Raw genomic sequence first — 24,670 nt, forward strand, 5'->3', positions numbered from 1 at the left:
CGGTATTGGAATTATTGTTTGATATTACATTATTATTAACTCGATTAGACCATTGGTTGTCTTATTGCTGGCACCAAAGCAGGAGTAATTGGCCTTTTATAAGTTGCTGGTTGGTTCTTTGATGTTAATTCCTGATTCATTGCTGCTGTTAATGGTCACACATGTTTGACATGACATCTAATTACAGCTGAGGTGACATTTGTTAATGTAATGACTTCAGTATTTGACATTTGACATTTCACTGCCACTTAATAAAGCAAATGCATGAGTGTTCTGCGAAAGCACTTCACAGAATTTACTTGTTGCAGCAGTGCTCTGAATGCAAGACATTTGCAATTGCTAATGGGATGCCAAATTGTGCAAATTATGTGATTGATGAGTAGTAATGTCTGACAATGTCAAGTAGAATATTTGATTCATTCAATTTTCTGTGATGGGTTGAATCACTACATCCAGTTGCTTTAAATAGTTGGTACAACCACATTGTACACAATTAACATCATTAAAATTGCTAAAATAAAGCAAGCTCGAACAATATGTGAACAGGCTTTTTCCAAATCTTGGCTGGTCTAATGAGCATGGTTAATTAGCAACATTGTTCTAAGTAATCCTATGGAAAAAAATAATCATAACAAGACGGAAGCTTGTATTGAATTAGAGAGTGACATTTAAATTCAGAGCAAGAATTTTAAAATTTATAACCAGGTGTATACTTCATTAGGAACTTTCTAGGTGTAAAAAAAACCCATAGGTCTTCAATATACAAAGATATATTTTATTGTCAACAGATAAATTCCATTCTAAAGTAAATACCTCAGGGCAAGTAATCTATCATTGGCCAAATAAAGAGTTGAGGATGATATTAGATTAAAGTCTGAAGAAGGATCTCGAACCAAAACGTCACCTATTCCCTTTCTCCAGATAATCTGCCTGACCTGCTGAGTTACTCCAGCATTTTGTGTCTATATAACCATATAACAATTACAGCACGGAAACAGGCCATCTCGGCCCTTCTAGTCCGTGCCGAACACTTACTCTCACCTAGTCCCATCTACCTGCACTCAGACCATAACCCTCCATTCCTTTCCCGTCCATATACCTATCCAATTTATTTTAAATTATAAAATTGAACCTGACTCCGCCACTTCCACTGGAAGCTCATTCCACACAGCTACCACTCTCTGAGTAAAGAGGTTCCCCCTCATGTTACCCCTTAATTCTCAAATCATGTCCTCTTGTTTGAATCTTCCCTACTCTCAATGGAAAAAGCTTATCCACGTCAACTCTGTCTATCCCTTTCATAATTTTAAAGACCTCTATCAAGTCCCCCCTTAACCTTCTGCGCTCCAAAGAATAAAGACCTAACTTGTTCAACCTTTCTCTGTAACTTAGGTGCTGAAACCCAGGCAGCATTCTAGTAAATCTCCTCTGTACTCTTTCTATTTTGTTGACATCTTTCCTATAATTTGGCGACCAGAATTGTACACCATACTCCAGAATTGGCCTCACCAATGCCTTGAACAATTTTAACATTACACCCCAACTTCTATACTCAATGCTCTGATTTATAAAGGCCAGCACACCAAAAGCTTTCTTTACCACCCTATCTACATGAGATTCCACCTTCAGGGAACTATGCACAGTTATTCCTAGATCCCTCTGTTCAACTGCATTCCTCAATTCACTACCATTAACCATGTACGTCCTATTTTGATTTGTCCTGCCAAGGTGTAGCACCTCACACTTATCTGCATTAAACTCCATCTGCCATCTTTCAGCCCACTCTTCCAAATGGCCTAAATCTCTCCGTAGACTTTGAAAATCTACTTCAATATCCACAACACCACCTATCTTAGTATCATTTGCATACTTACTAATCCATTTTACCACACCATCATCCAGATTATTGATGTATATGACAAACAACAGTGGACCCAACACAGATCCCTGAGCCACCCCACTAATCACCGGCCTCCAACCTGACAAACAGCCATCCACCATTACTCTCTGGCATCTCCCATTCAGCCACTGTTGAATCCATCTTGCTACTCCACCATTAATACCCAACAATTGAACCTTCTTAACCAACCTTCCATGTGGAACCTTGTCAAAGGTTCTTAGATTATCTATCTTAGTCTATCTTTGATTAAAGGAACCAGGTTATAACATTGCCAGTACAAGGGTAAGCCAGAGGATAACAAACAGCAAAAACAGCAAAGGATAATCAAAATCTTGGTCGGGAAAAAGAAGGAGACATGGGTCAGGAATTGGAAGCAGGCATCAAACTAATGATGAACTGATACCGGTACACCAGAACCAAACACAGTCAGTCAATGAGAAAAAATATGTACAAATCCAGAATCACCAAATTTACCCCCTGGGTAGGTGAAATTTACCCTAGGTTGGTAACCCTTGATCTAGAGAGAATAGGGCCCCTCAAAAACCAAAGTGGTCATCTATCTGTGGAGCTCCAGGAGATGAGACGATACCCAAATAATATAAGGTAGACAAAAATGCTGGAGAAACTCAGCGGGTGCGGCAACAACTATGGAGCGAAGGAAATAGGCAACGTTTCGGGTCGAGACCCTTCTTCAGTGATGTGAGGGTGGGGGGAGGGGGGGGGGGGAGGTGGGAAGAAGAAAGGAAGAGGCGGAGCACAGGGGGGGGGGGGGGGCAGTGAGAGAGGAGGAGAACTTCTTCAAAGTAGGCTTTTTTTTTAAAGCGGAAAAAGATGTTAAGACTAAGGAACTCGGTAAAGTTATTGGAGATGTCTTGAGAACAGTCCATAGTACATTGGAGGAGGTGCTTGACGTCCTAAGGCATATGAAGGTAGATAAAACTCCCTGGCCTAATCAGGTATACCCAAGGGCACTGTGGGAAGCCAGAGAAGAATTTGCAGGAGTCTTGACTGAGGTATATGAATCATCACAAGACATGTGAGGTACCAGGAGACTGGAGGGTCGTGTTATGTTATGCCCCTGTCCCACTTAGGAAACCTGAACGGAAACCTCTGGAGACTTTGCGCCCCACCCAAGGTTTCCGTGCGGTTCCCGGAGGTTGCAGGTGGTTGCCGGAGGTAGTGGAAGCAGGTAGGGAGACTGACAAAGACCTCCGGGAACTGCACGGAAACCTTGGGTGGGGCGCAAAGTCTCCAGAGGTTTCCGTTCAGGTTTCCTAAGTGGGACAGGGGCATTACTAATTAAAATGGACTGCAAAGAAAAATCTGGGAACTATACACCAGTAAGGCTAACATCTGTGGTAGGACAGTTACCGGAGAGGATTCTGAGGGATAAGATATACATGCATTTAGACCATAAGACATTGGAGCAGAATTAGGCTATACAGCATGTCAAGTCTATTCTGCTATTCAATCATTGGTGATCTATTTTTCTCTCTCAACCTCATTCTTCTGTCTTCTCCACCTTTGTCATCCTTCCTAATCAAGAACCTATCAATCTTTGCCTTAAAAATATCCAACGTCTTGGCCTCCACATGAATTCCACAGGTTCTCCACCCTCTGGCTAAACAAATTCCTCCTCTTCTCCATTTTGAAGGTATGTCCTTTTATTCTGAGGCCATGCCATCTGGTTCTAGACTCTCCCATTACTGGAAACATCCTTTCCATGTGCACTATATCCAGGCCTTGGAAAGGTGACAACTGGTTAGGGATAGTCAATGCGATTTTGTGTGTCTCAAGAATATGATTTCGTTTTTTGAAGAGGTAACCAAGAAGTTTGATGAGGGCAGGCTGTGGACAGTCTACAAGGAACTCAGCAAGGCATTTGATAAGGTTCTGTGTGGTAGGCTGCTTTAGAAGTCTAGATCACATGTGATCCAGGGAGATAGACATAATGTGTAAGAAAGAACTGCAGATGCTGGTTTCAACCGAAGATAGACACCCAAAAAGCTGGAGTAAATCAGCGGGACAGGCAGCATCTCTGGAGAGAAGGAATGGGTAACGTTTCGGGGCGAGACCCTTCTTCAGACTCACGTTTCGGGTCGAGACCTTTCTTCAGAGAGAGTTAGCTAACTGGATATAGAATTGACTTTGTGGTAGGAAGAAGAGGGTGGAGGTATAAGGTTGTTTTTCAGACTGGAAGCCTGTGACTTGTGGTATGCCTCAGAGCTGGCTCCATTACTTTTTATCATCTAATCTGTGATTTGGATGAAAATGTAAAAGGCATGAATGGTAAGTTTGCAGTTAACACTAAAATAGGTGAAGATGGTCATCAAGAATTACAATGGAACCTTGATCAGCTTGGAAAGTGGATTGAGGAATGAGCAATTCAGCCAAGCATATAGTGTTGGCGAATAGATAGGGTGAATGCGTAGAGTATTTTTCCCAAATGGGAATCAAGAATTAGAGGACATCTGTTTAAGGTGAGAGCGGAAAGATTTAATATGAACCCGAGGGGCAACGTTTTCAGGCAGAGGGTAATGAGTACATGGAATGAGCTGCCAGAGAAGTAGCTGAGGCAGGTACAATATCAACATTTGAAATACATGTGTACAGGCACATGGTTAGGAAAGGTTTCGAGGATATGGGCCAAACAGCGGGGTTCACGGTGGCGCAGCGGTAGAGTTGCTGCCTTACAACGAATGCAGCGCCGGAGACTCGGGTTCGATCCCGACTACGGGTGCTGTCTGTATGGAGTTTGTACGTTCTCCCGTGGATTTTCTCCGAAATCTTCGGTTTCCTCCCACACTCCAAAGACGTACAGGTTTGTAGGTTCATTGGCTTGGTAAATGTAAAAATTGTCCCTAGTGGGTGTAGGATAGTGTTAATGTGCGGGGATCGCTAGTCGCCACAGACCTTGTGGGCCGAAAGGGCCTGTTTCTGCACTGTATCTCCAGACTAAATGGGACTAGCTTAGATGGGACATCCTGGTCGGCATGGACGAGTTGGGCCGAATGGCTTTTCCCATGCTGTATGGTTCTCAAATATCAATAAACTGGGGATGTAAGTGTGAGCATAAAAATATTTGTTAAAATTTCCACAAGAACATAAAAGAGGATCCAATTGAAAGGAAATTGAGTCTCTTAGATGCAGTTAAGAAAGTACAAAAATCGCTGAAATTGTAAAGGAGAATTCTGAATGATTTCGGAAGATGTATCATAGAAATAGTCAGAAGGGTCGAGTCAGGAGAAAGACTGTACACTGATTTGTGAAGTCCATTATTCAAAAGTGTGGTAACAGGAAATTTGAATCATAATCTGATTAGGCAAAGTCGGTAGGGTTTTATGAGAATGTTTGACAAATTGTTAAAATTTATTTTAGATGAAGTAACTGACAGGTAATTAAGGGGGAACCAGTAGAAGTGGTTAGAGTCTGGATTTTCCAAACACATATGTTGAAATGCTGCGGACCAGGTAGTTATGCAATATAAGCTCTTTAAGGTTTTGAGGGTAAAATTCGTATGGAGAGGGGTAGGCTAAAGAACAGAAACCAGCGGAGGTTGTAACTATTGAGGTGAACTAATGATCAGTAATTGAAACTCGAGTATTTGCAATTTGTATTAGTGACTTGCGTAGACATATGATACATCAGGATTAGTTGATAACGAAAAGCATAATAATTAAGACCAGGCCATCTGGCCTTTCAGTCTGTTCTGCAACTATACAAAATTAAACTTCTACCTCTGCCAATTTCCTGTAATGAATCCATATCCTTTCATTCCCTAATTTCAAAAAATCTATTGGCCTCGTAGAGTCATATAGCAAGGAAACAGCTTATTGAGTTCAGCATGTACATGCCAGTCAGTCAGCACTCATCGTATTAATTCCTTCTTCCTATCGGCTTCGGTGGCTTGGCAACTCCACAGCTTATCTTGACATTTCTGAAACGCAATTCTGCTTCAACCACTACCAGGCAGTATATTCCAGATGTAGAAACAAGGAACTGCAGATGCTGGTTTACAACAACAAAAAAGACACAAAGTGCTGGAGTAACCCAGCGGCAGCAACACTGGAGAACATGGATAGGTTAGGAAGAAGAGTCCCGACCCGAAACATCACTTATCCATCTTCTCCAGTGTTGCTGCCTGACTCTCTGAGTTACTCCAGCACTTTGTGTCTTTTTTTCAATGTATTTCAGATACTCGCTACTGTTTAAAAAAGATTTCTCAAATGCCCCTGTCCAGGGCCGGATTTGCGTATAAGCTAGACAAGCTTAAGCTTAGGGCCTCGAGATCTAGGGGGGGCCTACTCACCTCGCTGCCTCACTGACCATCTGCCCACCGGGACCTCCTACTCTTTGCCCGCTGACCCTGGCCACTCCACCGCCCTCCAGCAGCCCGCAGCCGTCGCCTTACCTGCAGCCTGGACTCAGCACCGGGCCTGAAGTTTCCACGCTGCAGACTCCCACTCCCCTGGGTTTGACTGCACAGGGTCTTAGTGCTAGGCCCCCTAACCCTGGTGATCTCAGTGGCTGTTCCACTGGGTCTTCCCCATTCCCCTCAAACCATGTGACCCCAGTTCTTCCCCATCCACACACACTACAGCCCTCATACCCCCTCCCCCCTGACCACCCACCACCCCTCCACCAGACATCGCCTCGGCCTCAGTCCACTCACCTGCCTTCCTCCGGCCCCAACCCCCATCCCTGCCGCAGGCCCAACACTCCAGCTTCAAACGGCGATCCAGGTAAGGCATCGCCCGCTCCGCGGTGAATCCAATATGTATTTTAAAACCAACTGTTTAATGACAACATACAGTAGGATCTAAAAGTGTCACACTGTCACTGTCGGGTAGTCATGGTCTTCTAGTCGTGGGGGTGGGGGATTGGAAGGGGGGCCTCACAAGTGAAATAGCTTAGGGCCTCTCTTCATCTAAATCCGGCCCTGCCCCTGTCCCACTTAGGAAACCTGAACGGAAACCTCTGGAGACTTTGTGCCCCACCCAAGGTTTCCGTGCGGTTCCCGGAGGTTGCAGGTGGTTGCCGGAGGTTGCAGGTAGTGGAAGCAGGTAGGGAGACTGACAAAAACCTCCGGGAACCGCACGGAAACCTTGGGTGGGGCACAAAGTCTCCAGAGGTTTCCGTTCAGGTTTCCTAAGTGGGACAGGGGCATTAGGCACCCTCTAAATCTAAATATCTTGCCCTTTCTGGTCTCTAAATTTATATATCTTTGATATAGGGTAGATTCCAGGAAACTATTCCCAAAAACTTGTTTTACTCATTGACTGAGCCTTCACGATCCTCTGGAGTAGATTCGCCAACCTCTTGAGTGAAAAGTTTCTCCAGGTCTCAATCCTAAATGGCCTAACCTTTAATCTGAAACCATTTTAGATGGTATTTAATGGAAAAGGGTTACATGATCTGATAATTAAATTAACTTTTGATAAACAATGATCATATTATGATAGAATTTTATATTATGCGATTTAGTTTGATTTGTAGCCAAGGTCTTAAATGTGAATAACAAACCACAAAGGCATGTGCTGTGAGCTGGTGATGGCAGATTAGGACGATACATTACAAGGAATAAATGGGAATGCCGTGCATGTAAAGAATTTATATAGAGTTTGGATATATAGAATGGTATGTATGGAATTAATTGCCACAGTTCATTCCATATAAGCTACAATAACAACATTTAAAAGGCATTTGGATAGACACATGGAAAGTGGGGAGGTCAAATGGAGGTAAATGTGGGCTATCTTACATGTGTATCCTGGTCGGCACGGATGCGTTGGACTAAAACTACTGAGTGACTCCATGACTAGAAGGTGTTAAATTCTAAATGCAATCTCAATTGTAAAAATGGTTCAACCCTGACTATCAAGAGCAGTTAAATATAGCATAGTATCAGGGGCCAATATACGGGGATACAAGAAACCACAGATGCAGCAGTCTTGAGCAAAACACTTATGGGCCTGTCCCACTCAGGCGACTTTTTAGGCGACTACAGGAGACCATGCGATCGCCACCTGGTCGCCACATGTTTGCGGGTGGTTGCCGGGGAACCGCCTTCATGGTCGTGAGTAGTGCCCTCAGACTCGCAACAAGTCGTAACAGCAGGTACATAAAAATGCTGGAGAAACTCAGCGGGTGCAGCAGCATATATGGTCTGAAGAAGGGTTTCGGTCCGAAACGTCGCCTATTTCCTTCGCTCCATAGATGCTGCTGCACCCGCTGAGTTTCTCCAGCATTTTTGTGTACCTTCGATTTTCCAGCATCTGCAGTTCCTTCTTAAACAAGTCGTAACGGCATTCTGGTCAGCGCTAATTTTGCAACATTAGCGGCGACCAGAATTTTGACGCCATGGAGAGTAGCGAGAATTCTCGTGACCTAGGTGCAGTGGTAGTGGGTCGCCAGGAGGTCGTAGGTTGTCATAGGTTGTCGCCGTTGCTGACCGGTGAATTTAATTGGCTCATTGGTTGAAAAACATACGTTTTCAGAACCAAGGATAACCGCCGAGCTTCACAGCCGTGTATCTCTGGCTTCTTAAAAAGTTGTCTCCACTCCTTCTCCCCACCCCGTCTCCCCACTCTCACCCCCCTCTCCCCCCCCCCCCCCCCCCCCTCTTTTAAAGGACTTAAGTGACCCTTCCCGTACACTGTGCTTTCACCGTCTTAATTACAGCGCCAACCTTCCTGTTCATTGTGATGTGTGTCTGTATCACACCGGCTTTGCACCGTGTGAATTTCACTCAGCCAGAGCTCCCCCCGCTTGCCCTGTCCCCCGCCTGCATAACTGGCTTGTGAAGGAAGCGATGTGTGTATGTGTGTGTGTGAGTTTACACTCTGACAGTCGCTATTCCAGTCGCCGGTTTTTCAGCGACCTGCTACGACTTAACAGTCGCCTGAAAAATCGCCTAAGTTGGACAGGCCCATTAAGTACCGTTATACTGATATGGATTGAGGAATGTTTGGGTTGGGGGGAGCCTGCGATCCGTGGATTTCACAGAGCTTGATGCTGGGGCTTGGGTTCACTCTTTCCAATACATAGGGCCATAACAGCAATAGCAGGCATAAAGCTGAGGGGCCAGATACAGCTTATCTCCAGCCTCTCGGCTCAGTCATTTATGAACACTCTGGACGTATTCCATGGAACGGTCTGGCTATCAGCCATATCTGGCCCAGAGCAATTGTAACATTGTTGACCTTGTGACACCAAAGCTGGTGACTAATCAATGATTTACGTGTAACAATGGATGCCTGGATCTGCACCGAACCAATGCATCTCTAATTCCGTAAGGTGAAGGAAGGATGTGATATCTGAATCCTTGCATCCTAGTGCTGATATCACTGTCTATGGAGGTGTCCGTATATTATATGGCATTTCTCAACCGATTGCATGATGTCAATGACTGATGAATTACCGATCAAGTAATGATGCGTTTGATGTGTTATAGAATTGGGTATTGTATTATATCTGCTTCATTGACGCACTTCTATATTCTTTGATTGCCACTGAATTTTATGAATGCATGATTAATTGCAACTTCTGATGCTGCAATGCAAATGTGCAACAACTTCTGCTTGCTGATGTGAGGCTACAAATGTATGGTTGCTTTGGGTACTTCAGGCGATTACAACAATGCATTATTAAGGGGCTGTCCCACTTGGGCGACCTAATCCGCAAGATCTGCCCTCGACTCATACTCGCAGCATGGTCGACTCGAGGTCATAGGAGGTCTTTGTAACTCTCCTTCATGCTCGAGAGTAGTCCCCCCGCGTACTCGAGGCCTCAGCTAGATCACGGCGTATTTTTCAACATGTTGAAAAATGCCCGCGAGTAAAAAAAGGTCGCCATGGATAAAAAATCGATACTTTTTTTACTCGTAGGTTTAGTCCTAGTAGTAGGTCGTAGTAGGTCGGCATGTTAGTCATAGGTAATCGAGGGTAGTCGAAAGTAGTCGTAGATAGTCTTCATCATAGTCGAAGGGAGGCCGAAGGATATCGAAGGAGGTCGTCTTCACTCTCCACTATTCAGTGTCCAATTTTCCCGAAGATAGTCGTAGCTAGTCAAAGCTGGTCTTCAACATAGTCGAAGGAGGTCGAAGGAGGTCTTCTACATAGTTGAAGGAGGTCTTCAACATGACATTTTTAAAACTCTTCTAAACTCGCCAATTAGGTCGCCCAAACAAGTGTGTCTACGTGGTTTAGATCGTTAACTGTCAACATCTTTACTCAGAGGCAGTGTCAAACACTGCAATCTGTAATCAAAAGTAATCATGCTTTGGTTAAATTCAGAGATCAGTACCCCTCCCAATCTCTGAATTTAACCAGAGCATGATTACTTTTGATTACAGATTGCAGTGTTTGACACTGCCTCTGAGTAAAGATGTTGACAGTTAACGATCTAAACCACGTAGACACACTTGCTTAGGTGCATGCTGGTTTGTTTACTAAAACGTAGGAAAATGGGGTTGGAATTTAACAATTCCAAAGACATGTGGGCTGACCAAGGTTTAGAGGAAGCAACATAAAATAAACTGGTTTTGTCAGGTTGACAAAATTTACCCCGGATAATATACCCTCTGAACATGTACTGCATCTATCTTAATCTCGGGGGGAATGCTGTTAATAGAACAGTTGAAGATCTCCAGGTTTGGGGCGCTGCCTTGAGGGTCTCCTCCAGCAGTATCCTCTGGGTGAGTAAATTGACCTCCATTTAGCACAAGCATCTTTCGTGTGTGGGGAAAACTCTGTGTAGGAAAGAACTGCAGATGCTGGTTTACACGTAATATGCTGGAGTAACTTAGCGGGTCAGGTAGCATCCTGGCCAGTCTGAAGAAGGATCTCGACCCGAAACGTCACCTATTCCTTTTTCTCCAGAGATGCTGCTTGACCCAGCTGAGTTATTCTATTGATGAGATTAACGGGGAGGGTGGACGGACTATTGACAATAATTTCATTACTCTTCACAGTGTACCAGCTGGCTTTCATTTGTCCTGCTTCATGTCGCCCTGTCATGCTTGGGCAGTTTCCCATTTTGACAGCTCGGTGGGTATTTATTGCTGAACTAGAGTTGGTTCGCTGGCTGTAAGGTGCAGGTCCTCAGCATCACAACAGGGATGGTACTAGATGCAAACCTGCTCCATCCACGTGGAGTGCATTAAAGTCACTCTCGCTAGAATTTAGAAGATTGAGGGGGGATCTTATAGAAACTTACAAAATTCTTAAGGGGTTGGACAGGCTAGATACAGGAAGATTGTTCCCGATGTTGGGGAAGTCCAGAACAAGGGGTCACAGTTTAAGGATAAGGGGGAAATCTTTTAGGACCGAGATGAGAGAAACATTTTTCACACAGAGAGTGGTGAATCTCTGGAATTCTTTGCCACAGAAGGTAGTTGAGGCCAGTTCATTGGCTATATTTAAGAGGGAGTTAGATGTGGCCCTTGTGTCTAAAGGGATCAGGGGGTATGGAGAGAAGGCAGGTACAGGATACTGAGTTGGATGATCAGCCATGATCATATTGAATGGCGGTGCAGGCTCGAAGGGCCGAATGGCCTACTCCTGCACCTATTTTCTATGTTTCTATGTTTCTATGTTTTGCATCTGTTGTAATGGGAGACCTTGAAGAGGTTGCGAAGGATACATGTGGATGAAGATGGATGGATGTGCTGCTGCCTTATTTTATGAACTCGTGCTGGGTTAAGTCCATAAGAAATAGAAGCAGGAGTGAGCTATTAAGCTTTTTGTGCCAAAGGCATCAACTCGTTTAGCTGTACAAGATGTTGATGAGATTGTGCCTGGAATATTGCCTGCAGTTCTGAACGCTGTACTATTGGAAAGATGTGAGAAGGCTAGAGAGGATGTAGATAAGATTCAACAAGGATGTTGCTGGGACTGGGATGAGGGTGGATAGAGGGGGCTTGAGTTACAAGGATAGCCTGGATAGCCTGGGACTGTTTTCCCTAGAGCGACGGAAGCTGAGCAGTGACCTCTATAAAGGTTTACAAAACCTTGAGGGACATAGATAAGGTGGATTGTCTTTTTGTTTTCTCAGGGTGCAGGAATCTCAGACTAGATGGCACATGTTTACGGTGAGAGGGGAAAGATTTAAAGGGACCCGAGGAATAGTTTGTCACACAGAGTTTGGTGGTATATGGAGTGACCTGCCCTCAAAACTGGTAGAGGCAGGTAGAATTACACCTTTTAAAAGACATTTGGACAGGGACGTGGATGGGAAAGGCAAGGAGAGAAATAAGCCAAATGTAAGCCATTGGGACTAGCTCAGGGAAGACTTGCCGGTCACGGTGGCGCAGCGGTAGAGTTGCTGCCTTACAGCGAATGCAGCGCCGGTGACCCGGGTTCGATCCCGACTACGGGTGCTGTCTGTACGGAGTTTGTACATTCTCCCCATTTTTTCTCTGAGATCTTCGGTTTCCTCCCACACTCCAAAGACGTACAGGTTTGTAGGTTAATTGGCTTGGTAAATGTAAAAATTGCCCCTGGTGGGTGTAGGATAGTGTTAATGTGCGGGGATCGCTGGTCGGCGCGGACCCGGTGGGTCGAAGGGCCTGTTTCCGCGCTGTATCTCTAAAACCTAAACTAAATTTGATCGGCGTGAGTGAGTCGAGTTGAAGAGCTTGTTTCTGTGCTGGGTAACTCTATCACACTACCTTCCATTGACGATGCACTAATAGCATTCTATCTTTACATAAAATTATTCGATTGAAAACCTTGCATACTGTTGGCCTTTTTCTTAATCTTCCCTGCACTACAGTTCTTCAGAAATGAATATTTAGAAACTGACAGGTAAATCACCTTGATCACCTGTGTGCTACGTCACAGAAGGATACCGTCCATTGAGAACCATCCATGTCATGATTTTCTGCGTTTTAACAATTTGCTGTTTCTTTTATAGTTTGTGTTTACATCATTACCTTTTTTTCTCACAGAGCTTCTGTAAGAGCAAGTTTTTTTAACTTTGTAACTCAAACTGTTTGCTCATGAATTCTGCAAAGGCATATTTCTACTGCAGGAACTGGTGTGACATAAAGCTATACTGTTCCGTATTCAAGCAGAAAGTCTTGTGCCACATTACTGAGCACCAAACATTTGTTAAGGTGTTTAAAGCAGCAGTGCCTTATACCTTGTACCTTGAGAAGAGTCCTCCAGAGACTATACTGGAAGTTGGACAATTTTATACTGGACAATTTTTACATTTATCAAGCCAATAAATCAAGTCAATCAACGTACAAGCAACCTCCTACTCTATGATCGACCCATTATATCTTGGCTTTGATTTTCAAATTTTGTTAATCCTGTTCAACATTATTTTTAAAAGTACATTGTTGAATGCCCAATACAGTTAATTATTTACAAGCTTTTCAAGGGGATGGGCAGGAAAAATGTGCCAGGAGTGACTAAGATGGGCCACAGTATGCAATTTTATTTCACCCTCTTTCCCGCAACCCCCCTTCCCCTTCCTCACCCCATCACCATCCTATCTGAACAGGGAGACAAGCTGATTTCCCCAGTGTGTCTCTGCACTGCATGGTATCACAAATCTATCTTGAATCTTAAGCTACAGGTGTCAGAGGTTATGGGGCGAAGGCAGGAGAATGGGGTTCGGAGGGAGAGATAGATCAGCCATGATTGAATGGCGGAGTAGACTTGATGGGCCGAATGGCCTCATTCTACTCCAATTCCTTATTACCTAAATTTTGCTTAATTTTGCAGATTCACCATCGATTTTCTGGCACCTTGGGTCCCAGAGGCTTGCCGGATTATCCGCTTTGCCAGACCAACAGAGGTCACATAGAAACACTGACCCACCTTTGACCCTCTAATTATAACCTTCCCGTATCTCTACATCACCATGGACTGCTAGAAACTTAAATAAAGAATCAACAATTGTCAGAGAAGTAAACAATGAACTTTCAGCATGGAGGCACACGTCCTGAAACTTACAATGCTCTCATCATTTTGTCCGGAGTAAAGGAGATGCCGGACCAACAGTAGCCAGAATATCAGTGGTGTATCTGTAATGGGGAAAGGGGAAATGCAGGCATAGAGCACTTAGCCGTGTTTATGGGCAAATATTCCAGGCCATCGGATTGAATAGCAACACTGCAGCTAATTTGGCCAAATTGGGAAAAAAATGTGGGTTTTTAAGTTTCGTGCACAGGGTTGGTTTTAAACCGATGCCACAAGATTATCCCAAACTCCGCACGTTCACCTTGAGTTGCAACAACTCACAGCAGTCCCAAAGCCTATGAAAATGTTAGAAAATCATATAATAGTGTAGTTAAACACATCTGAAGAAAATAAGCAAGGAAAAGATTGGATGTCATAGGTTCGATCCATTTAAAGACATAAGTTGGATAGATTTCCTTTTCATTATTACCCTTAAGTTAAAAAGGTTTTATTTGTCAACTGTTTTAGTTTATTTCATGTCGTACTTCCAAGTTCCAGTCAATTAAAATAAAATCTTGAAAAGCATAAACTGCCAATGCTAGAAATTTGAATGATAATCAAAGCGCTGGGAATCTTCAGCAGGTCAGGCAGCATCTGCGGAGAGAGGAACAGCGTTAACATTTCGGGTTGACTTGAACTGATGAGGGTCATCGACCTGAAGTTATTCTGCTTTTTCTATTGAAGTAAGCTCGTGCCTTGCTTAACCTTGATGTTTTTATTTCTGCATTTCTTGAGAATAAAGGGGATAACGAATAAAGGGAATTTAGGGTGTTTGTGTCGAGGTTCAGAGTGTTATTTGGGGTTGTGGAGGTGCCTTTAATATTGACATCCTCCAACTGTGTACGATGCTGGCCCCCCTGACCACCTGGACTCACCTAGGGGACCGACATGGACCAAGCAAAATGTCGAAATAGGGACCAATAAATAAATGTATAATAAGCTAGCATGGAAGAAGCTAGTTTACACAAAGGTTCACAAAGTGCTGGAGTAACTCAGCGGGTCAGGCGACATTGGTGGAGGACATGGGTAGGTGACTGAAATGTTCACCTATCCATGTTGTCCAGAGATGATGCCTGACTCGCTGAATTACTCCAATACTTTGTATCCTTCAGCATGGAGCAAGATTTACTGGAAGGCGAATGTGCCAGACACCAGGAGTTCAGCAGAGTCGTTTAAGTTTTGCTGAGCAACACACCTCCATCATTACTGCTTGGCAGGGAGATGTAACGCTCTCCATTATGCCGGATCATCCAGTCCACCAACGGGGACTTCCTACAAATTCTTCAGTCTGAAGAAGGGTCTCGACCCGAAATGTCACCCATTCCTTCTCTCCGGAGATGCTGCCTGTCCCGCGGAGTTACTCCAGTATTTTGTGTCTACCTGAGAAATATAGACGGTGATATAGAGAGAGATAGAACTAATGAATGAAAGATATGCAAAAAGTAACGATGACCAAGGAGAATTAGAACCCACAATGGTCCATTGTTGGCAGTTGCGCTAGGTGATAACAAGTTATACAGACAGTGAAACCCAACAGGACGACAGTGAAACTAGTATGACAACTCGGGTGGGGGAGGGATGGAGATAGATGGGATGCAAGGGTTACTTGAAGTTAGAGAAATCAATATTGATTTCTCTTCACAGCTAGATCGATAAGAACTGGGCAGTGGATATATATTTAACAGCTGAATAGATTAAATCTGGACAGAAGAGCTCCATGTTATAATCTGTTAAGTGTCGCAAAGCCAAAATCCAGAGTACTTGCCTGTGGAAAGCCCTTCACTCTGTCCATCACGTGCAACGATGTCATTGAAGTAAAGAACTGCAGATCGGAGGTAGGCCTTTCCAAACCCTGTAAAGTTTGCAACACAACTGGCACCAATTGATGCCAAACGTCAATCCAATTACTGGGGGTTGCTCATTATGAATTACTGCTCACAATGCCCACACTCCCTGGACTTAACCTGGATCTGATAGCCCTGTGGTTTGCCGAATGACCTTCAGTGTTGGTAAGTAGGTATAACAAGGTAACGTTTGGTTAAGTGGCTGCTATAAATCACCCTGTAGTATTCGTAAATGGCAAAGAACCAAAGTGGATCTGATGGGCATATGTTTTAGTGGCACAGCATGGAAACAAGCCCTTCATGCTGATCCAGAGTCCATGCTGTTCATCAATGAACCGTTCACGCTGATTCTGTTATCCCACTTTTTCCATCAATTCTCTACATGCTAGGGGCAATTTACAGTCCAATTAACCTTCAAACCTGCATGTCTCATAGAATGTGGGAGGAAACTGAGCACCCAGAGGAAACCCACGCAGGCACAGAAAGAATGTGCAAACTCCATCCGAGGTCAAGATTGAATCTGGATCTCTGGTACTGTGAGACAGCAACTCTACTAGCTGCACCTCTAGCATGTACCTCTTAGGTTTACCATCCTCTTAAAGGGCCTGTCCCTCTGTATGAGGTAATTCAAGAGTTCTCCCGTGTTCTCCCCTGATTCGAGCTCGTGTAATGTATGTAGCGGGTATGTAGGAGCTCGTGGATGTCACGTAGCGGCTCGTACGAGTAACAGTAGGTACTCGGGAAATCCAGTAAACACGTGACGTTTTTTCAACACTGTGAAAAATGTCCACGAGTAAAAGAATACTCATGATGAAAATAATTGTTCCTTTCTACTCGTACGAGCCGCTACGTACATTACACAATCAGGGGAGAACTCGGGAGAACTCTTGAATTACCTCATGCAGTGGGACAGGCCCTTAACTGTAATAAGAAGGAACATAAATGCATGGACCTCTGTTGCCTTAATCACCATGGACTTGTGCTTTGGGTGAGTTGGGAGCATTTCGACTTTTGGCTGGTGCAGGTTTCCGTGGTGACAATGGGGAGGAAAATCTTTGCCTGCAAACCTGTGCGACTTCACGGTGCCAGTTGGCCCTGCAGTTCAGTCCTGAACGGAATAACCTCATCCACCCTGGATTTCCTCCCAGCCGTTGAAGTTCATGGGGGATCATATTGTATTGAGAGCAAAGCCAACAGGACTTATTTCCACTTGGACCCATGGAATCACCACCATATATATGAGTTAGGCTTGACGCAAAATGCTGGAGTAAATCAGCAGCTCAGGCAACATACTTAGAGCACAAGGATAGGCGACATTTCGGGTTGGAACCCTTCTTCAGTTGAGTTGGGCTATTGCTATTCCCGTTGAATCACTTAGTTTAGTTTAAATTTACACCGTGGAAACAGGCCCTTCGGCCCACTGAGTCGGCTCAGACCCCATTCACTAGCACTATCCTATATGCGAGGGCCAATTTACAAAAGCCAGTTAATCTACAAATCGTCACGTCTTTGGATTGTGGGAGGAAACCAGAGCACTGGAGACACCCACTCACAGGGAGAACGGGGTACACACTATGTACAGAGAGCACCCATAGTCATGAACAAACCCGGATCTCTGGCACTGTAGGGAGTCAACTCTACCGCTGTGCCTTTGTGCTGCCATTGAAGAAGTTACCTGTCGCCACATGCAATGATCTGGAGGGTGGTTCTACGCATTACTGATACCACTACCTGCGCGCTACCGACAGAACCATAGGGCTAAAATCGCCATCGCATTTTTCAACTTTGCTTGCGTTCCTGGGCACCGCAGCTTACACACTACCTGAGAGTGACTCTTCAATGATGCATTTGCTTTTGACTTCAGTGGGGAACCTTCCAAGGAGCCAGTGTTAAATACAAGCAACGACCAAGACTGAAATACTGGTCTAAATATAGAAACCTTTGTCATGGGTCATCAGTTATTTCAGTTTCATTAAAAACCTGACTTGTGAAAGCAGATTTCCTTTTATGGGGAAGCGAGTATCTGATTGGCGACGGTGTTACCGGGTGGGGGTTTGTGGGTGAGTGAATAAACTTCTGTATCCTGGGTGGCTGAAGTTCTAACTGATTCATTGAAGTTTTATTAAAAGCAGATATGGCGCTCAATTCTTTGCAGATCCTTTGAACATTTTTATTACTGTACTTTATAGCTGTCTGCTGCGGAAACAACAGGGATGTCTTGTTATTGTCAGGGTCCTGTAGCTGCATTTGAGTTTTATTGCCAATACAGATTGCTTGCTCTTACTGGGAAAATAAGACTTCCTTCTATCTTAATTATTATCTCCCAACTTTAAATGTCATGCATTTTATTCAGGCTTGTGCAGTTGGGTCTGATCTTTCAAATCGATGCCGGCTACAATAATACTGCAAGGGGAATTGGTTCAAAAGTGAAACACGTCTATGTTTTCATAAATCCTTTCAGCAGTTTCGCTTCTTAAGTGTGATTGCTGTGTTTTGGTTTGTCCTAACCCAATAATGCGACAATAAATAGACCCAGGAGCCTCTTCCAGTAAGTGGTTCAATAACTGGTGTTGCGGGAGAAGGCACTATTCTTCCCAAGAACAGATATTCCCTTTGGAACTAAGAACAAGCCACCACTCAGCAGTAGCACCAACATATGCAAGATTGCATAGTGTCCTATAGAATCTATCTCCACTCAGCTTAAATGGTTGATCAGCATGCTCCCACACCTGTCAACATCCTTCCATTCTCCTTTGCTCATGTACTAATGTTGCATTAAGTGGATCGAATTGATTTGCTTCAGCTGTTTGCTCTGCAAGGGTAACAGGTTCCACATTCTCACTGGCCCCTGAGTGGACATTTTCTCCTGAGATTGTTTGTTATTAACATGTTTTATGGCTCTGTGTTTTGGACTCCTTACAAGAGAAAACATCATCCCTGCGCCTACATTACTGAATACCTTTCATCATTTCAATGACCTCTATCAGGTCAGCCCTTGCCTTTTTCCTTTCAGAGGAAAGAGTCCCAGCCTGTTGCTGATTACAATCTCTCAGTTCTGGTGTCATCCTTATAAATCCTGATAAATCTATTAAATTTGTTTTTGCACATGTCACTGCAAATCTTGGTATCCTTTTGTATTCCAAGGTATAAAGTACTGGTGCTGGCAACACTGCAGGCACCACCAACAAGGTTCCCAGTATTCATTTCCTTAACCTTCGCCACACTACTTCCTGACTCTTGCTGGGCATTAGTGGAAACAGTCCATGCTCTGCTTATCCGTAGCAGGTTTTGGATCAAGGTTGGTTTCTCCCCTGGTGGAAATGGGTGAAGTCGCAGTGGGCTAGGGGAGGTGTACGGGGTTGTGGCCATGGGAGGGGAGAATGACCTCATTGGGGCTCCGTGAAAGGATGCCATGCAAGTTACTACGGATTCTTATACCTTTCTACAAAGAGAGTTGTGTGCTATTTTCGATGTTACTCCAAATGCTTGGCAGACATCAGATTTTTGGGTACTGCGCAATTGCTTAGTTAAGATGGCGAGACAAATTTCAGGAAGCTTAATAGGGAGGCAGCAATGGGGAGGGTCATAGCTCTTACTATGAAAATATTGCGAGAATTTGGTCCTGTCTGCCAGGAGGAAGAAGAGGGGGAAATGACTGGGTCTAAACTGTGCAGATTCCAAGAGCAGGGAGCTTGCAGGTGTACCGTGCCTCACAGTGGGTTCATAGACCTAGAACTACCAACCTGTCCATTGTAGTGGCCAGTCGGACCACTCCCTGGAGGCTCATTCATGTGGCTCCTGCAAAGTTTCCAGTGTACATGTCAAATCCAACAATTCATTGCAGATTGACCTGTGAATGCCCCCACCTCTTCCCTGGGCTACAACTGCCCGGATCTGAGAGCCCACATTATATGCAACAGAGGGTGACCGATGCCTGGCAAAGAGCTTCATTGTGCTTTGCACAGTGTTGTGTTGGCTTATAGGAGGCTGTGCTTTCCAAGTGGTGTGTGTGTGTGTGCGGGGGGGGGGGGGGGGGGGGGGGGGGGGGGGGCTGTTGGTACCGAGGGTCCGTGTGAGGACTTTTGACTTTCCCTTAACCCCTGGGACATCAGGCCCAAGAGACATGATGGAAATCTGCGGTTTCTTGAATTCCGTTCATGCAATGCAGCCTGATTCGATTTTTCGGACAAATGATCCAGTGTTAACTTGCAGCACTGTGGCGGGGGGCGCAAATCAAAGTGGCACAGGTGCAAATTGTGGACATTTCCCATTCTATTGTCTGTCCAATAACATTTGTACTGGTGAATGTCAAGGATGGGGCATTTTGTTCTATTGTTGTCCTAAATCATACAACTGCACCCCCCCCCCCCCCCCCCCCCCCCCCCCATTGCTCCTGGTCCTCACCCTGTCCTGTTCATCTCCACTCTAGCCGTGCTTCAATGCTAAGTTCTTAATCAATTTTAACACCTTGTGTCCATAAGTCCCTCCTACCTACAATCCTCCAGGATCTCAGCATTACAAATGCTCTCTCTCCCTCGATTTTAATTGCTGTCTCTGAACGACCCCCCCCCCCCTGAGTCCGTCTGCTTTTCCTTTTGAAATTGTCACTAAAACCAGCATCTTTTAAAAAACATTTTATGGGGTATTCTCAATATCTCCTTGTCCCTAATTTTGTTTAATCAAGCTCCTTGGGGCGTTAGTTTTACTGCAATTGGAGTCACGGGACAAATGTGAGTGTTTTGTCGTTGTTTTAAATAAGTACGGAGTTGCTGAGATTTACTTGCAATCTCTCTCTTCATTCCAGGACACAATGACTACATGTGCCCTGCCACCAACCAGTGCACGATCGACAAAAACAGGAGGAAGAGCTGCCAGGCTTGCAGACTACGCAAATGCTATGAAGTGGGCATGATGAAAGGTGGTATGTAGTATTTGCCTGTTAGTTCATGTGTTATGTGCATTGATTGTAAAAAGAGAAATGTGTTGATTTTTTTTTTTTCAATGCTTTGGACAGAGTGGGTATCCAGGGCAAATCGTACATGTTCAGCTGGTCAAGTTGTGACTTGGCCTTTGCTCAAAGGAAACACTTTTCTTTGTTATTTAGGTGTATTATTGTCACATGTACCGAGGTACATGAAAAGCTTTAGTTTGCATGCGATCCAAACAGAATCAGATATAGTATAAATAGATACAATCAGTTCAAACTCTACATTAGATAGAGCAAATGGGAAAATACAGAGTGCCAAATATAGTTCTGAGCATTGTAGCGTATTGCAGCTCATCAGTTCCTTAGACGATCCAATGTCCTCAGTGAGGTTGAGGTGAATTGAACGGTACCTTATCTAACGGAAAGGCCAATCAGAAGTTTGATAATTGAGGGGAAGGAGCTGTTCCTGAGTTTGGTGCTTGCAGCGTGCTTTCAAGCTTCCGTAACTTCTGCCGGATGGGAGTAAGGAGAAGAAGGAATGGTCAGGGAGGGACATATCTTTGATTATGTTGGCTGCTTTTCCGAGGCAGTATGAAGTGTAGATGGAGTTAATGGTGGGAAGTCTGGTCTGCGTGATGACTTAGCTACGTCCACATGGTCTTACATTCAAGGATCCCAGGACCAGTGCTCATTTTACTGGACTAATAATGTACAGGTCTAACAATCAGCAAACATCACCACTGAAGCTGGGGAAACTAATCTTGACATTTTAAATTAAAAAGTGCTTTGTCATTACTGAGATCTGAGGTTCCCACCTGCTTTAAAAGGGCATCAACAATACAAGTGCCCAAGAAATGTAAGGTGACGTGCCTCAACGACTATCGACCAATGGCACTAATGGCTGTGGTGATGAAGTGCTTTGAGAGGTTGGTTATGGTGCTATCAACTCCTACCTCGACAAGAACCTCGACCCACAACAGTTTACCTACCGTCACAGCAGGTCAACGCAGGATGCGATCTCACTGGCTCTCCACTCCGCACTGGACCACTTGGACAATATAAACACTTACGTCAGGCTGTTGCTTATAGACTACAGCTCGGCGTTTAATAACATCATCGTCTCCAAGCTGGTTACCAGGCCTCGCCAAACTGGCCATCTGGCCAGTAGAAGAAGAAGAAAAAAAGAAAAAGCAGCTAGTTACCAAGCTCACAGAACTGGGCCTCTGCGTATCGCTCTGGAATTGGATCCTCGACTTCTTCATCCAATGACCACAGTATGTTCGAATTGGCAGAAAGACTTCTTTCTCATTAACAATCAGTACGGGAGCATCTCAATGCTGCGTGCTCAGCCCCCTGCTGTACTCACTCTATACTCATGACTGTGTAGCCGGACACAGTGCGAACTCCATCTTCAAGTTCGATGACGACACCACTGTTGTTGGACGAATTACAGATGATGATGAACTCAGAGTATAGAAGTGAGATCGACCGATTGACCAAATGGTGCCAGCGCAATAACCTGCCTCTCAATATTGTAAAATAAATGAACTGATTATGGACTTTGGAAGGGGAAGGATGAGGACCCACAATCCTGTTTATATCAATGGGACGATGGTGGAGAGGGGTCAAAAACTTCAAATTCCTGGGCGTGCATATTTCCGAAGAACTTTCCTGGACCTAGCACACTGATGCAATTATAAATAAAGCACATCAACGCCTCTACTTCCTGAGAAGATTACGGAGATTCAGTATGTCAAAGAGGATTCTCTTGAACTTCTACAGGTGTACAGTAGAGAGCATTCTGACTGATTGCATTATTGCCTAGTTCGGCAACTTGAAAGCTCAGGAGCAGAAAATATAGCAAAAAGTTGTGAGCACTGCCCAGTCCATCACCGGCACTGACCTCCCCACCATCGAACGGATCTATCGAGGAGGATATTATGAGGATGCAGGGTGACTTGGACATGTTGGGTGAGTGGGCAAATGCATGGCAGATGGAGTTTAATGTGGATAAATGTGAGGTTATCCACTTTGGTGGCAAGAACAGGAAGGCAGATTATTTTCTGAATGGTGTCGAGTTCGGAAAAAGGAAAGTACAATGAGATCTGGGGGTCCTTGTATATCACTCACTGAAAGTAAACATGCAGGTACAGCAGGCAGTGAAGAAAGCAAATGGCATGTTGGCCTTCATAACAAGAGGAGTTGAGTATAGGAGCAAAGAGGTCCTGCAGTTGTACAGGGCCCTGGTGAGACCACACCTGGAGTATTGTGTGCAGTTATGGTCTCCAAATTTGAGGAAGGATATTCTTGCTATTGAGGGAGTGCAGCGTAGGTTCACGAGGTTAATTCCCGGATTGGCGGGACTGTCATATGTTGAAAGAATGGAGCAACTGGATTAGAAGGATGAGAGTGGATCTTATTGAAACATAAGATTATTAAGGGATTAGACACGCTAGAAGCAGAAAACATGTTCCCAATGTTGGGGAAGTCCAGAACCAGGGGCCACAGTTTCAGAAAAAAAGGGTAAGCCATTTAGAATGGAGATGAGGAAAACCTTTTTCACCCAGGGAGTTGTGAATTTATGGAATTCTCTGCCTCAGAAGGCAATGGAGGCCGATTCTCTGGATGCTTTCAAGAGAGAGTTCGATAGAGCTCTTAAAGATAGCGGAGTCAAGGGATATGGGGAGGGCAGGAACGGGATACTTATTGGGGATGATCAGCCATGATCACATGGCTCGAAGGGCCGAATGGCCTACTCCTGCACCTATTGTCTATTGTCTACTATTATTTAATGCTTGAGTATGTGTGTATGTGTGTATGTATGTATGTATGTATGTATGTATGTATGTATGTATGTATGTATGTATATATATACTTGTGAGTAGGTGTATATATACACACTGAACTTTTTTTTTCTATCGTTTATCATATTGTTTACAGTGTATTATGTTTACATATTCTGTTGTGCTGCAGCAAGTAAGAATTTTGTTGTTCTATCTGGGACACATGACAATAAAACATTCTTGACTCTTGACCCTTGCCAGTAATGGTTAAATCACCAGATTGTTGTAAAGGACTATTTGGTTCACTAATGATATGGAAATCTGCTGTCCTTACCAGGTTAGGGATAATATGTGACTCCAGACCTAAAACAATTAGATTACTTCTCAACTGCCCTCTGAACTGAAGCTACTTCATTCCATTAAATCGCGTTGACAAAACACAGGTCGGACCATATAGAACTGGATTTGAATGTGGCACAGGCAGATATTGCCCAGTTAATTCTGCAAAGTCTGATACGTTATCATTTAGGGATCTATGTGTAAATCTGTGAGTACTGTGTCCCACTGATGTCAAGCAACCGTCGGACCATAGATACACTAAAGGAATTAGATCTTTTGGGCAATGTCTCAGTCGTCTCCCACTATGATTCTTGGAGCACCAGCAGAGCAGACAACACAGCATGGATGACAACACACTGGTATACAGATAGCCCTTGAGGACTTTAACGATGACCCCAAATCCCATTAAATTGTCTGGCATCATGTCAAATGAGGGCAAAGAATCTTCTCTTGTGCCACAGTCCTCAACTGATGAATTAATACATGTCCAAAGATAGACACAAAGTGCTGGAGTAACTCAGCGGGTCAGGCAAGATCTCTGGAGAAAAAGGATGGGTGACGTTTCAGGTTGGGACCCTTCAAAGTGTCCATGTTGGATATGGTTGGAAAAGGACACAGAACGTATTCTGGGAGGAGATTTCTGTGTTTGTCATCATGTGTGGCTCAGTGGTGCCACATTGGCCTAACTCTTCAGGACAAGGGTATCGGACTGGACGTTGTTGCTGTCTAACATATATGTGATTTAATGAACCCAGATGGTCTGGAGCAATCAAAGACTCTTATTACCTCCAGTAATCAAATATACTTAGATAATGAATAGAAAGAATGAATTAACGCAATACACTCAGCTGTGTTGGGACATTTCATACCTTCCAGTGATACCTGTAGGTGACCCTGGAGCTCCTGGA

General features: G+C 44.3%; 1 protein-coding gene across 2 annotated transcripts in view; it reads left to right on the top strand.

The window, feature by feature from the left end:
• The window catches only part of esr1 (estrogen receptor 1), a 141,451-nt gene that overhangs the window by 46,047 nt on the left and 70,734 nt on the right, over window positions 1-24,670 (top strand). Inside the window, exon 3 of one of the 2 annotated variants that reach the window (XM_033026167.1) lies at window positions 20,518-20,634. In XM_033026167.1, coding sequence (XP_032882058.1) covers window positions 20,518-20,634 — 117 coding nt within the window. The remainder of the gene's footprint in view (window positions 1-20,517; window positions 20,635-24,670) is intronic. The other variant, XM_033026168.1, reaches the window with a different exon arrangement.

This window comes from Amblyraja radiata, chromosome 8 (assembly GCF_010909765.2).
Source record: "Amblyraja radiata isolate CabotCenter1 chromosome 8, sAmbRad1.1.pri, whole genome shotgun sequence".
Lineage (NCBI taxonomy): Eukaryota > Metazoa > Chordata > Chondrichthyes > Rajiformes > Rajidae > Amblyraja > Amblyraja radiata.